Below are 16942 nucleotides of genomic sequence, written 5' to 3' on the forward strand. Positions count from 1 at the left end.
TGGAGAAGACTCTTGAGAGTTCCTTGGACTGCAAGAAGATCAAACCAGTCCATCCTAAAGGAAACCAGTCCTGAATATTCACTGGAAGGACTGATGCTGAAGCTGAAACTCCAACACTTTGGCCACCTGATGCAAAGATAAGGGTGATAATATCTCATTGGATAAGACCCTGATGCTGGGAAAGATTGAAGGTGAGAGGAGAAGGGGATGACAGAGGATGAGATGGTTGGATGGCATCACCAACTCGATGGACATGAGTCTAAGTAAGCTTGGGGAACTGGTGATGGACAGGGAGGCCTGGAGTGCTGCAATCCATGGAGTCGCAAACAGTTAGGCACGACAGAGCAACTGAACCAAGGTGGCAGCAGAGGAACAGTACTTCAGGGGATATTCACTACATATCAGTTGAGACATAGAGAAAACATTCCGAAGTCAGGGATATTCAATTGTTAATTGACAGCCCAGAGGAAGGGTTTCGGATGGAGGGAAAAGGCTGGAACAGATTTACTGAACAGTTAGAAGATTAGACTCTGGATGATAAAAATGAGTTGAGAGCAAAAGTGCAAAAAAGGAATTCAAAGCAGATAAGAATCAACACTGGTAATCTCAAGGTACACATTGAGTTTTAGCCCTAAGGGTACCTAATGCGATGCTGGGTTTTATCTATTGGAGTTTCTAGAGGCCATCTACTAGGAATATTTTCCAACTCCTTTCTGTTAGGGGACTATACATACATGCTTATCTGTGATACTATGAAAACACCCTACATCTATCATTTAACACACATTAAATAAATTATCGGTTGAATGAATTAATGACTCATATATAACCTATGTAGACTAGATGTGAGAAAATAAACTGGAAAACAAATTAATAAAGGAATAACATAGCAGAGTTCATTTCTTAAAAAAAAGATATTGAAGTATTTAAAATAAGGAGTTGCCTTAAGACTCAAAGAATACAAAATGGAGAATTATTTCTAGTTGATTTTGGCAAAAGAAATATGCTTACTGTACAACAAGCTGCTGGCACACAGTTCCATTTTCTGTTATCAGTTCATTCAGTTTTAATTCAAGGTGAACTTTACCCTATAAAGACAAAAAAAAAATCACAAACTGAGAAGTCTATTTTACTGAAAAAATGTTAAGGTATATTCTTTTTTTTTTAACTTTTTATTTTCTATTGGGGTATAGGAGATAAACAATATTGTGGTAGTTTCTGGTGAACAGCAAAGGGACTCAGCCATACATATACATGTATCCATTCTCCCCTAAGTCCCCTCCCACCCAGGCTGGCACATAACACTGAACAGTGTTCCATGTGCTATAAAGGTATGTTCTTTTTCAAATGGCAGTCATAATATTTAGTTATCCACTAACTAAATTTTAGTGATTCTTAGCCCATGGCTTTGTCTACATCAAGTGCGTATTAAATGACTTATAACCAACAATGCAGATCAAAACCTGAGAGACAAGCAGTCAAAGGCTTATATCAAACATGGTATTGAAATCTAAGAATTCTATGTCCTATTCAACAAATATTTATTTATCTCAATTATCATGAATTAGAAAGATAACACACATTTTAGGAAAGTTTGAATTTAGCAAATTCAAGACACAGAGTGCTTTTTCCAGAAAAGATAAGTATAAAGATAGTATCATACAAATCTAAACAATAAGAGTAACTTAAAACTGGTAAGATTCAATTTGTCACACTTACTTTTCTCAAATAATTAAGATTTATGGAATATTTACTATATTTTAGGAGACACTGTAGGAGCGGGTAGGAATCTACATAAGTATAAAACAAAGTCATTCCTACCAGGAATTCCCTGGTAGGCCAGTGGTTAAGACTCTATGCTCTCTGCTCAGGGCCCAGGTTCAAACCCTGGTCAGGGAACTAAGATCCCAAAGCCATGCGGTGAGGGAAAATAAAACAAGTAAAACAAAGTCACTGCTTATAAGAACTTATAATCTAGTTGGATAGACAATAAACAGGCCAAGAACACTGATGAAAACATAGGATGCTGAGAATGAAAATAAAGGGCTACTTTCTTAAAAAGCCATTAATAAATGGACTTTAAAAAAAATTAGTAATATAAGTTTAAAGCAAACTATCAACTTCTCAAGAAACAAAGGCTTAGGAACAATATAATCCAGGACTTGATTATTTCTACCCCGCCACCAGTGATGAGCAATTCTAAACTGATGAGCAATTCAGAACTAGTTAAGAATTGGTGCTAGATTACCTCCACCCAGTTGACATGACAAACTGTCACATTGCCAAGTGAAGATTTCAAGGGTGTGATATCTAGAGACTAATGACCTAAGTAATTTCATCAGAGGATGGAAAGTTTATTATCTAGTTACTATTCTTCTTTGAAACAAGCCTTTAGACATATGCAGAAATCTAATCTGAATCAGCCTATTTTTAATGGGCATATTTTATACAAGAGAGATTTTGAGGTTCACTGACTACAAAGCTCAAGGGATTGAGCAATAAGCACTGACGTATCTCAACATAAAAAGTCTGCATAATAAAGTTAAGCTCTAAAAAACAAAGGCATCAGTTGCCATAAAATTAGCAGGTGGAACTGGAACTAGATCTAGCAAACCTTCCACTAAAAACCTAAATACAAATTATTTATAAAATCATATACGATTTATAAAACAGGTCTTTCATTCATCAGGCACTTAACATTCACAACCCCTACTATTCAAGAGTGATCTCGAGAAGGTCTATGATATGTAGTAATTCATGACTCAACTAAAATTCTGAATCCTATTTGCTGTCATACCAGCATGTGTCACTTGACTCATGAGTGAGCCTAGCCAACTGCATCAACATTTACATCTCAAAGCAGTTGTACCATTTTAACATGTATGTATTTTATCATAGAAACTGTATACTAACAAGGCACTCCCAAATGCCTCTCAGAAAATGTCCAGGATCTTCTCTATTCTAAAAACAATAAAAACTATTAATAAAGAGTAGACAAACAGTATAATAATTTCACTGACAAAAATGTATCATGCACTGTATCAAATGTATTGAACACTGTATCAAGTCAAGACTAGAAATAAAAAAGATAGTTAATGGGGTTCTACCAGGAATCATTGCCATTGAGTCAGAACCTACCTAATATGTTCATTACTTCCACAGGCTGTTAAACAGAACATTCTTTTGGTATTAGTCAACAATAACATTATTACATACTAACCTGGTCAAAAAAAGAGTAGAGAGAGAAGAAGCAGACACAAGATACATGCTACTAGGGTGGAACACTAAAATTAAAAAGCATTATGAATTAAATTAAGGAAACTAATTTCTAAACTGTAAGGTACTACCCTCATTATATACTTTAACATGGAAATATATATATATATATATATATGATACTTAGTAAAAGAAACAAATCACAAAATAGGGTATATAATTCAAAGTTAATTTGTAAATATAAAACATACTACATGTACTGCTATATAAAATTACTACGAAGCTCCCTACCAAAACATTGATCAAACTTTGGTTGGTAGGATTTCAGGTTTTTTCTTTTCTGCTCATCTAGATTTTTAAAGTTTCTACTACCAACGTGCTTTGCTTTCTAGTAAAAAAAATAATGAACAAGAAATTTTAAACATTATTTGAAGGTCCTTTTTAGTGTTAGAAACCCATATTTGAAAACACTTAAGAAAAATCTGGTATTCCCTACTATATTCACCTGCAAGTTCAGTTTTACTTACATCTGTCGCTATTTTATAAACATGGACAGTATTAAAACAAGTTTATTTGGGGCTGGGAGGGGGGAGGTTTCAGTAAAACATTATGAGTTCAGCAAAACAGTTCCTAGTTTCCCTTGAAGCCAGGGACAGTGGCTAAGGATAGACATAAGATACAGTTCTAGCTGATGAGGTGTAAACAGAAGCTGCCGGTAGAGCAACCAAAGAAGCTGCTGAAAGGGACTCTCTAACTTCAGCAGTGGCCTGAGAGGCTAAAAAGCTTACTCAAATCTTTCTATAATCTCATGCTGGAAATGATAAAAGTGGGAGCCCAGGGCCCACCAAGATAGAGAGGCCCTTGTAAACACCCAGGTTTTCTGCTGGAATCTTTGAAGGCCTATGCTTGAGTAGGAAAGGTGAACAACATAGATCAGCCTTACAATGAGTGAACTCTAGCCTGGAATCAGCCAAATCCCTAACTGGATTAAAGTGATCAGCCTCTAGCCTAACCACATGCCAAAAGCAAATCTTTTCTGGAGGGAGAAAAAAATATCCAGAGCTTCAAGTTATCTCTAAAATATTTCATATTTAAATATCCAGCATTCCATCAAAAATTATGAAACATGCCATTAGACCAAACACCAACCCCCCTCTCCACGAAACCCAAAAAATCAAAACCTGACAAAGAGGATCAGATTTATAGGAGACATAGACAATGGTTTTAACTGACAGAGTCTGGTTTGGGTTTTTTTGAGATAGAAAATGAAATGAAAAACTGAGCAAATACCCAGAAATGATAAAATATGTCAAATGAAAAATTTAGAATTAAGCAATAAAAAAACCAAAATGAACATGTATTTAACCACAGATTAGCCACAGCTGAAAAGAGGACTGGTGAAATAGATGACAGATTAGTCAGGGAGGAAGAGCACATAAGAGACGCATGAGACATAGTAAAATGGTCTATTATTCATGTAACTGAAGTCCCAGAAGAGAAGAGAAAGAACAAACAAGGGGGAAAAATGGAAAGAGAAAATTGCCTGGAATCTTCCTAAACTGAAGACAGACATCAAGGCACAGTAACCAAGAGCCCCTAGGAACACCCAAGTAGGATAAATATAAAGAAAACCACACGTAGGCAGGGCATAGTAAAACTGATGAAAACAGAAGATAAAAAATCCTAAGACGACTAAAAAAAACAGGGACAGTATTCACAAAGAAGTAACTGTAAGATGCTGACAAGAAACTATATCTGGTGATAAATGTGCAGTGTGATTTGATCCACAATAGCTTTCTTATTATCCATCCTCATAAGGAAGGTTCAATAACAAAATAATATACCCTTTATATGTGAGGAAATAATGGAAGATCAAATATCTGATCATCTTCTATATTCTCAAAAACAAATCAAATTCTTAGCATTATTCTATATATATTTCAGAGCACTAATCATGGTAGGTTGATATAAGCAACTATATCACATTAATGTGTATAAGCAGAATACTTAGAAGCTTATATTACTCTGGTACTATCTGAGGGTGTATCAGTTCAGTTCAGTTCAGTTGCTAAGTCGTGTCCGACTCTTTGCGACTCCATGAATCACAGCACGCCAGGCCTCCCTGTCCATCACCAACTCCCGGAGTTCACTCAAACTCATGTCCATCGAGTCGGTGATGCCATCCAGCCATCCCATTCTCTGTCGTCCCCTTCTCCTCATGCCCCCAATCCCTCCCAGCATCAGAGTCTTTTCCAGTGAGTCAACTCATCGCATGAGGTGGCCAAAGTATTGGAGTTTCAGCTTTAGCATCAGTCCTTCCAATGAACACCCAGGATTGATCTCCTTTAGAATGGACTGGTTGGTGTATAGTCTAACTTTATTTCAGCTACTATTATAAAAATTTCACATAGAAAAATCTGGGATTATTTTAACTTTATAGTACATATATTCTCATACCATATAGTAGATATTATGCGAATTTTTGCATACAGTTTGGGAAAGTCAAAGGAATACAGGTATTTAGGCAAACACAATACATGCACTTAAAAACTGCATGAGTCTAAACTTTTTTTAGTTTTCAATCACAAATTTTAACAGTAATCTCACAGAACTCAGTAATTTTCAACTGATGAAAATTTTTCTTCATCTGAAGGAAACTTCTAGATTTCTGAACAATGTTCTTTTATATAATAATTAATTTTATAAATCATTTTGGACACAGCTGCCTATCTGATGAAAAAATAAAGGCTGTACTTAATTATCTTCTATTTACAAATGGATTTGTTTTCTCTTTATTTATTATGATCTAGAATGACTCATTCCTGTATTAGTCCATGTTTACAAATTTACAGATGCAGTTTTTAAAATACCTACATACTCATTATGTCTTAACTGGACATGTTTAAAGAAATCCTAATGTATGTATTATTTGCTATAATCACTGTACTTTTTAATTTTTATTTTAAAAAATGCTTTCTATAAATTTATAACAAAAAACATACACATAGCTGCATATAAGAATACACTGTTATTGTATTTTTTTAAATGCTTGTTTGAAATAGGGCAGAAGCCCTATTACCACCCCCACACACACCAAAAAAAACCCTACAAAACAATCAATACCTTATGGCATGATCCAGAAATTCAAGATAAGCTTGTTGGTAAAGACTTATTAACTAAGCAATTACAGCAAAAGGATGTGACTGACACTACATCTGGATTTACTGCTTGTACAAGTTGTGTTAAGACAAACACCCTTAATTAATGAGAACACCAACTTCTCCATATGAGCGATTTGGTTTAATCAGTCATATCAATATAAAAGCGTATTTTTTAATCCTAGTGCCTGAAAAATAAAGGAAAAATACTTAAAGAGTTTGTGGTGAACTCCAGGACCAAACAGCTTTAAAAGCATGGCTGCAGATCACCTTAGCCAAAAGAGAATTTATAGGAAGGGGTACCAACACAACTCATTAACTTTGTTTATGTGGCAAAGAATACAGAAAAAGGACCCAAATGAAGGAAGATGATAACCAGGACCAGAAACTAAGGAAGAACATGCTTCATAAAACAGGGAGCAGTCAACAGTATCAAAAGCTGCTGAAAGACCATGTAAGAGAAGAACTGAAAAATGACCACCAGACTCAGTAACACAGTGTCACAGTAACATCAGTGAGAGCTGTCCATGTATTCCCTCCAACCCGCTGTGGGGTCTGAAGGCAAGTTAGAGTAGGTTGAGAAAAGAATAGTTCACGCCACAGAGGAATGCTGCAAAACAAAACAAAAAAAGAAAAGGAAAAAAAAAAGTAAAGAAAAATGCACTCCTGAAATATTATTTATCTTGAATGTTTGAAAAGAAAACTGAAAAAAATTAACATTAACAGCAATTAATAAAGCATCTGGGAAACAATTCAAGGTAAGGGGTTAAGTGTTCTTAGCAATTTTTGAATTGTTTTGATATAAAACCCATCTTACTACTAAGGGAGCTTCTTATCTGAGGGCTAAATTATGTTTCTGCATGTTACTTCCCTAGAACTTTAGCACTGAAAGGAATCCAATCTACTGAAGAATGAGTGAATTTCTCACGCACAGCTGAAGATCCTTAGGCAACAACAACTTACCAACTCTTTTGGGTACAAATGCCAACTGGAGCTAGGAAATCAAGGATCTCCCCTGAAGCAGATATCAACAATTTCCTCAACCCTAAACCCTTTCCTTATGGGGCAAGCCCCAAAACTTTACTCCCCAATCATATCACATTAGACTGCAGTGGGCTAACTCAAGTCTGCCAAATTTTCTCTCTAAACTGAGTCAGACCTTAGAGGTCTTAGGGTGAGTGGTCCTTTAGGGATGTAAGGGCCTGACTATGGCCCTTAGCGTGACAGGGCCATATGGTCAAACAGGCTTAAAGACTGATACGGCATTTTTTTAGCTGTCAATAAGAAATTAAGAGTGCATTTACGGAGAGAAGCAGAAGGGAGAGACATGTAGTCTCACCAGACATATAAAAGGAATACAGTGGAATCTCATCATTAAACAATTTTTTTCTCTTTCCCCTTCATTTTGTAAAGTGAATAGTTATTAAAACTAGAGGGGAAACAAAAAACATTAACTATTCACTTTACAAAATAAAAGGGAAAGAAAAAACCACTATTTAAATAATAAGCACTTATACTCAATGAGCACAATGAGCACATGAGTAGGGAGAAATGCATCAGTGGGTTTCATTGCTGTGTCCGTTCTGCAGTACTTACTGCTGCACTGAGAGAAAGTCTACGCAGCATATATTTTTTATTTGCCATGGCACCAAATGCAAGCCAGCTATTTTATGCAGTGGCCAAACAAAAACAAATAAACCACCCAATATTTTAGTGTACTTTATGAGAAATTAAAAACAATATTTTAGTGTACTTTATGAGAAATCTCAAAAACAATTTTGACTATGTAAACTGTATCTGGTCTGTTATAATAAGAACCTGCAGCTCCTTTGTAACTGCCTGACAACTTTCTAGCTCTCCCTGGTCATATTCAAGTTCCTGTAATCATACTCCAAGCAGCTCCCTAGGAACTTTCTAACATCTTTCCCTCTTTCTTTGAGCTAATTTGGTACACTTCAGTGCCTTATACTCAGATTTTTCCTCAGTGATTCTCCTAATAATCTGTTGGAATCTTTTTCTGACCAACAATACAGAAAAGTGAAAGTCAGTAAAACAGTGTGGTTAGGAATTTAAGAATCAGATAAGCTCTTTATAGGAATCATGGCTTCACCACTTAATAGTTCTGTAACTTTGCAGACATCATTTAACCTCTATGAATCCATTTTCCACATCTGTAAATGGACATAATGCTACCTACAACTCATAATGCTAATGTAAAGATTAAGTTAAATAATATATATTAAATCCTTAGTACTGTGCATGGTATATGCTGTTCTAATTACTAATGGTAATTATTAGCTTAAATTCCTGCTGAACTCAACCTGTCTCATCGTTTTCTCCTAAGGCTCCACCAATTGCTCTTCTTTCCATGACATTTCTATGAAATTTTATAAAACTTATACAAGAAACAAATTTATTAACAAAATAGGATTTGTATGAATCAGGCTGCTTTTCTATCTTTCTCAGACTCACAAGGTTAATTTAATATTCCGAGATCCATTTTGGGGCCAGACAATATTTCCGATGTACACATTAATGTGATCAGGGTTATGCATCCCTCTTACCCACTGAAATACTCTTCCTTCTAAAATTTATTTTAAACAGTGAGTGGATCTTACAAAGTATCTATCATTTAAGACAAAAGAACTGTAAAGGTTAATAACTCACAGTCATGACAGTTAAATGCTATCTGCAGATTTTCATGTTTTGGACATACCATTAAATATACACCATCAAATAAAAAGTCTGTTTCCCAGTACTGATCTCTAATACCATCTCCAATAATTATATAAAGAGTATTCTACAGAAATAACTAACTTTGGAGAGCTGGGTCCCTTAAGTCCTTTAACAAATCACATTAGTCATGAGAAAAACACTGGACTTTAATAAACTACATTTTAAAATAATCCTCAAACTTCTTTTTAGACCAATTCTCAAAGTCTTTTCCATATCTTTCTTTTCTATAACTATTAAAGAGAAAAATAAGCACTTCAAAACTTTCGTGTCTGCCTTCTGGTAAAGGCATATAAGGGAAATGAACACCTGACTGACTAGTGGTAAACAGACATTTTACATTTGTATAGCTATTAACAGCTTTTGAAATACTCTTAAAGGTATTTCACTTAATTCTCACAATCATTTGAGTCAACATGGTCACTTTCATTCCCATTTTACAGAAATAAAATTCAAGGTCAGTAAAATAACCACATATGAAAATTAGGACCTACATTTTTACACTTCAAGTTTAAAACCCTTTCCATATCATCACATTGCCTCTCACCTGGATCTTTTACCAAATAGTATAACTGGGATAAGAATAAAAGCTATTGTCAAATGTAAAGAAAAGAACATTAAAATGGGATAGAGTGAGGAAAGGAGAAGTTTCAATTATATTTTATACTTAAGAAGGGGTTTTAGCAAACACTTAATTTTTTGAGAATTTAATCAAACAGAATGCTTGAGAGGTTATGAGGAAACAGAGACACGGGCACTTTATTTGCAAACATCTGTGGGTGTGCGTGCAGTACTTTTTTCTTGCTTAAACTTCAGTTTGAGTCACAGTGGCAAATTATAACTTCTTTTAAGAGAGGAAGAATTCTGCTTGCAGTTATGCCCTTGGGAAACAATTTCACAATCCTTACCATATTTTATAAATAAACAGGGTTACCAGAAAAAAAGAAAAAGGATTCCCTTTAGATAGAAATAACAATTTTGAAGAGTAGCTCACACTTTTCAGAAACAAATACAAAGTTAAGCTACACAGCTAAACATATTTCTTTACTCACACACAGAATCTTTAAGATCTCTCATTTTGGCAAGAGGAAAGATCTCTTATTTTAAGCAAGATGATATCCTTTCAAATAGAAAGGTGAACAACAGGAAACACGGTGGGTATGAAGGCTCTCCATGGTGGGCTTAGGCACGATTTGAATGAATAACACTGGCCCAACTCTAGTTTATTCCAGAGTAAAGAGAGCATCCTGATCAGAACAGATGAAATCATACACTTCTAAGGATTCTCCTCTGATTTAATAAAACATATCTTTTTAGTTAAAACTTCTTCCTCATCTAAAAAAATTACTAATTTGCTACTGTGATTCAAACAAAAGAACTAAGGCAGGGAAACAAATGTCCTAATATAACCCCCCCAAACACATACACGTATATTATTCTTGATTTTATGTGGCAAGGCATTTTCTTCCAGTTATATGTTACCCAGAGATGTATAATGCATGGTGCCAGAATTTTAAAAAAGTATGATAAGCTCTCTCTGTATGAATGAGTATAATCAGTTCATTTTTCACTCCTTTTCTGTGTATGACAATCTCTTCCATCACTTATTCCTTAATATTTACCTGAACCTCTGAATTGGAATCAACAGGCTGTAGCGAAAACCAAGTTTCTTTGCCACTGTGGTTACACAAGTCTTCTTTTTTGATGGCTACTTTTCCTATAATAAATAAGTAAAACAATGAGGAAAACATATTTTCTATAATCATCAGCAACATGACATATAATACTTTAAAAAAATTTTTTTTAATAATTTTTATCTGCTGATACCAAAATCCATCTTTATAAAGCAGTTTGTGTATTTTAAAGAACGAAAAGGTGCCTCATTTTCCTCTACCGCTTGGCTGACCCTTCTCTGAGCCATTTTAAATTAGGGGATTAGATCAAAAGCCAGTTGTATATATACACAATTGCACTTTTTAGTACTTACTCAGATTCACATTTTTACCCAGGGTACATTCAGCATAAAAAGCAATATACAATGATTGTACAATAATAGTGCAAACTAATCCTCCCAATTATTTAACACTATGAATAACCTATGTGCTTTGTCTAAACAGACATATCTACACTTAATAAGAGTTTATAAGCTTCAATTAAGAGAACAGAAAATAACAATATCATATGGTCATTAATAATTTTGAAAACTGACTTGAACTTATGAGATTAAAATAAGTTTACTGAAAATTTGGTTTTATCAAAACATTGTAAACACTGCTTATGTTGCTTCAATGCATTAAAAAAAAAAAAAAATCAAAGCAGTTCCCTAAAAAGTTTCTAGGTCTCAGATACAGAGCAATGAACAAAGTAGTATGAGAGGAAGAAACAGAAATGTTCTTATTATAATGGAGTATTTGCCATGTTAGTTACAAAGCATTTCCTTCCTCAATTCAAGTTTTAAGAAGTAGATAGTTTTGCATATGACTGACAATTTATTCCAACATTCAACATAAAAACTTCAACAAAGGATGTATGTTAAAGTAAAAAATAGCTCACTTTCTTTGATTTTACCAAATAAAAATTTCCATTTTAAGTGCCCAAATTATACTTCATACCCTTTCACTTATGACCTAGCTTGGTCTTTCAGTTCAACATTTGAAAACTTAGGGAAGACAGTAAAAAAAAAAAAGTTTTCTGTCAAGATATATCAATTTTAGTGTATCAAGTGGAAAGAAAAGATAACATGAAAGCAAACACAGAAAAACTGTCTTTAAAATTTTATTCTGGAATTAGGTTGCACAACTCTGTGAATATACTTAAAACCATGGCACTGCATGCTTTAAAAGGGTAAGTTCTATGGTATGTATGTAACACATCAATAAAGCTATTAATTAAAAAGTAATCATATAGACCCTATTCGACAATTTCTGGGATTTTTAGTTTTATACATAATTTATGAATATGTATGTAAGTGTACATATGTGTGCATGTACAATACATCCAAACATCACTAAAGCAAGCCCTCAACTTAAAAAAAGGCTTTTTAGGGGCTTCCCTGGTGGCTCAGCAATAAAGAATCCACCTGCAATGCAGGAGCCACAGGAAGACACAGGTTTGACCCCTAGGTCAGGAAGATCCCCTGGAGGAGGGCATGGCAACACAAGCCCATTAAAAAAAAAAAAAAAACTTTTTTGGGAAATGTACTGGTTTGATAGATTCATTTGACACTATTTTTAAATGGTAAGCTGATTTCCAGAATTTTTCAACCTAAGTCTACTTAACCAATAACGCTTCTAAAAACTAGAGTAGAAATCTAAGAAATACCTGTTCTATTTATGACTCACAACACAGATCACTGGAAACACATCTTTGTTACAAGTGCCTAACCAAAAGTTAGTTCAAAGGTTAAAAAAAAAAAAAAGCCCAGAAGCAAGGACCCTCTTCTCTTACTTCAGGTCTCACGTGTTCATGGTACTCACTGTCACAAAAGAATTGAATGGTTCGTATCCTCTGGGAGGAAAACCCTTTTCTGACTAGCTGTATAAATAAGCCATTTGTTGTTAAGTTGAGAAAAACCTGCAATTTTATTGCCAGCTCTTACTCTTCAGTTCAGTTCAGTCGCTTAGTCGTGTCCAACTCTTTGCGACCCCATGAACCACAGCACGCCAGGCCTCCCTGTCCATCACCAACTCCCAGAGTTCACTCAAACTCATGTCCACCGAGTCGGTGATGCCATCCAGCCATCTCATTCTCTGTCGTCCCCGTCTCCTCCCACCCCCAATCCCTCCCAGCATGAGAGTCTTTTCCAGTGAGTCAACTCGTCGCATGAGGTGGCCAAAGTATTGGAGTTTCAGCTTTAGCATCAGTCCTTCCAATGAACACCCAGGATTATCAGTTCCTTTTAAGATATCAATTTGTAAAATGTAAAGATTTGGTTGCAAGAGACTAGTCAGTCCAAAGAAGCAGGGAAGAGCACAGGATCTCAAGAAGTCAAAGAAACTGACAAAGCACGACAGAGAAAAACAAAGAAAAATATTTGAAGTCATTAAGTATTAGGATACCAGCCAACACATTCAGCATTTCATTGGGCAATATAACACTTGGAAAAGAAATGTCATCAGCCCTAGGGAATCAAACAGGATAGAGAGGAGTTATGAAGGGAAGGAGGGAGGGTAAATAAACAAATGAAGGAATGAGAAAGGTTGGAGGGTAAAGGAGCAGGGAACTCAGAGAAGGAAGAAAGGAACAGGGAGGGGAGGAACAAGTTTCTGAAATACAAGTAAGACCCAAAAAAATCGTTCCTCATTCTTGTGAGCTCTCCTTAGTTAAACAGGTTATATGGCAGCTATTAAATACAAAACGTAGGCAGCCTGATTACAGTGGAATGAGCACCGAACTGAAAAGCCAAAATTTACTGAATATCTACCAGGGAGTAAACATTCTTACACATTTTGTTTAATCTTCATAACAGTCTTGGGAGTAGATGGTATATTACAGATGAGGAAAGCTGAATGATACTAAAAACCTGCATACTAACTAGTGCCAGAGCCCGATTTCAAAACCAAGGTACTCCTGTTCAGGTTTCTTCCAACAGACACTAATTCTCAGCTGACTGTCAATTCTGTTACTTATTAGCTGTGTGATCTCCCGTGATTTATTTAAACTCTACATCTCATTTACCTCCTCTGTAACAACTTTCAGTTCCAATGATCTTAAAAACTTATTCTGTGCATCCTTATGGTCTCCAACAGTGTTTTAATGTTTACTATTTTAAACAAAAGTAACTCATTATTTCACTAGCTATGAGATCAGTAACATCAAAAATAAACAAATAACCCCCAATGCTTCACACAAGATATCTCTGGAAAACATGCTTCTTGACACAACTTTGAGGAACCGGACTCTTTTGAAAATAACTTTTATCCAGTCCTATTCTCTTTCTGACAGCTAATTTATGTCTTTGGGAAACACTGTTTCCTTAAGGAAGTATATGGTAAAATCATGTACAAATTATGGAGTAATCATTTCAACAGTTTGCTTCAACTGGGAAAAATCTCTTAGGAATAGAACTTTTGATTAAAACATTTTGGCTCTAAAACTCAAAAAAATAAAATTAAAATAAACAAGTAAATAATTAACCAGTCAACCCAGGAACCAAATACCAAACACATTATTTAAAGGTACTATCTCATTTCCCCACTATACTGACAAACTCGTAGACAGAAAAAGTTTAGACCACATATACACACATATGTATACCAGATGCTATATTAGTTTCTTAAAATCAGACAAGGAGAGGAAACACAGAAAGAAATGAAGGGAACTGTGGACACAGAAACCATCTTTGTTGGTCTCTAAGTAAAAAATATATATATATATATTCTTAGCTTTCCAGTACCACTTCTAGGCAGCATTTTTTTACCATCTGTAAAAACTGTGTTACACTAGGGCCCCATTTTTAGATACAACATATTCTTAAAATTTCATCCTGACACAGATCACCAACTGGCAAAATCCTGATGGCCTTGTTCCTACTTGATTACTAGCAGAAATGCTGAAAGGGTAGATAAATGTAGGGATTAAGTGTGACTGCCTATATAAGATAAAAAAGAACCAGAGAATTGAACAAATTCTGGCAGTATCAATAACAGCAATTCAGTCAATGGCAACACTTAGGTACCTTAGTGTACAGGGTTTAGAATGATTCCTTTTGGTCTCTGTGGCAGACTGGTATATTAATGGCTTTCAAAAAATCATACTTTCCTGGTATATGCCATTGTGTTGTCTCCTTCAGCACTGACTCTGGGTTTGGCTATGCCACTTACTTTTGCCAATGGATACCAGCAAATGTAATGCAAGTAGTCTTAATAAGCATCTGCAGTAGGACTTGCCCTCAACATCATGTGGAGGGAAAGCACATGGCCAGCACCAGCCATCAGACACATGGATCAGATCACTCAGCCCAGTCAATTTCCCAAGTAACTGCATATTAGTGACTCCAGGTAAGACCAGGAGAAGAACCACCCCACTGAGCTTGGCCCAAACTGATGACCTGCAGGATCATGAGTAAATATAGGATTGCTAAATTAAGCCACTAAGTATTAAGGTGATTTGTTATGTAGCAATAGATAACTGATACAGTTCCTATGCAAACAGACACAAAAGTGCAGCCTTAAGCTATTTAAACAGAAGGTTTGACCTAAGAGCTAAGTAAGTGCCAGCAGAAATGACAATTCTAATGTTGAAAAATACATTAGCTGTCTTAAACTCAACCTCATTTTATAGGTGAATAAGGCCTAAGAAGGTAGAGTGACTTGCTTAAGGTCACAAAGCCAGTGACTGATAGTCACAAATGGAATTCAGATCTCTGATATCCTAGTGAAATTCTCTTACAACATTCTGAATCAAGAGGTAAGAAATACAAATTAACCAGTCTACCATGGTTCAATTGTTTGAGCCCAGATCCCTCTGAAAACTAAAATAATTAGAAAATACACATTAGGAGGTAAAATATATATGTTTAATATTACTAGGATCCTTACTGGAAATGGAATTTTTTCTTAACAAGAAAGTTTTTCTCTTCTCTTCCTTTTTTAAGGGAAGAAGACACTATATCATAGGACAACACATCACACAAGAAAGACTTTCAAAGACTTACTTTTACAATTTCCTATCTTCTTGTAACATGGTTCCTAGGTCTCAAGTTTTCAATTAATCTATAATCAGTTTTCATCCTGTTCTGGCATATAAAGGTTTCTAACACAAAAAATTATGCCCCATATTAATAACAGTTATTACCTCCAGGAAGGGGACTGGGGGGGGGGGTGGTCAGTGACCGAAATTGTCTGTAATATAACTGAAAGTTTTCTTTTACAAAAAGAAAAATATTCTTTTTTTTTTTTTTAAGGAATAACAACTTTCTTCGGAAAGGCGGCAGACTGAGAAGATGGCAGACTAGTATCTCAAAATAACATCTAATCAGGGTTTAGATGCCAGTTTCTTTTTTTAAATTAATTAACTTATTTATTTATTTTTGGCTGCACTGAAGATCTTTGGCTGCACACAGGCTTTCTTTCACTTTAGTTGCAGCAAGCATGGGCTACTCTCTAGTTACGGAGCACAGGCTTCTCAGTGCATTGGCTTCTGTTGTGGAGCTGGAGCACGGGCTCTAGATTCTGTGGGCTCAGCAGTTGCAGCACACATGCTTAGTTGCTCTGAGGCATGTGGGATCTTCCAGGACCAGGGATCGAACCCATGTCCCCTGCACTGGCAGGCAGGTTCTTAAACACTGAACCACCAGGAAAGTTCTCCATATATTATCAAACAAAAATAAAAAAACAAACAAGCTCTTAAAGCTAGCCAACCAGTACACATTATTAGATCTTCTTAAGTTTACAAAACGGTTCTCCGAACTCTAGCTCAAATTTAATTCCCAGAAAATGCTATGGTACTATTTACTCTACAACTGGGCAAAGACTTATAAAATAAGTGAAAATATCAAGATTACCTTCCAACTTTAAAGGGTACATATGTTCTTTGTTTAATAAAAGAAAAAACAAAAATTTCTACATTTAGTAAAGATTTTTTTTTACAGTTCCTACAGCAAGTTATGACCTTCTGATACCACTCCACAAAGGACTGATTTTTACTTTAAAAAATAAATTTAAAAAAACAAGCAATTTTTGGAAATAATTATAAACCTCAACTAAAGGCCTTTTCAAGAGATACTATATGACTATGAGTAAACAGATAATGAAAATTACAAAACATTTTCTTAAAAAGTCACAGTAGTCAATCAAAGATACACACTCTCTCAAGTGTTCCTAATAATCACCAAA

At 35.2% G+C, this 16942-nt stretch overlaps 1 protein-coding gene across 2 annotated transcripts in view; it reads right to left on the reverse strand.

The window, feature by feature from the left end:
- RASA2 (RAS p21 protein activator 2) overlaps window positions 1-16942 on the reverse strand; it is a 126823-nt gene that overhangs the window by 73773 nt on the left and 36108 nt on the right. For both annotated transcript variants that reach the window (XM_055412637.2, XM_055412627.2), the window contains exons 4-5: window positions 10730-10824; window positions 1012-1088 (exon numbers count right to left, since the gene is read on the reverse strand). In XM_055412637.2, coding sequence (XP_055268612.1) covers window positions 1012-1088; window positions 10730-10824 — 172 coding nt within the window. The remainder of the gene's footprint in view (window positions 1-1011; window positions 1089-10729; window positions 10825-16942) is intronic.

The sequence above is a fragment of the Moschus berezovskii genome, chromosome 1 (genome assembly GCF_049115385.1).
Source record: "Moschus berezovskii isolate FMDL1 chromosome 1, NW_MosBer_1.0, whole genome shotgun sequence".
Classification (NCBI taxonomy): Eukaryota; Metazoa; Chordata; class Mammalia; order Artiodactyla; family Moschidae; genus Moschus; species Moschus berezovskii.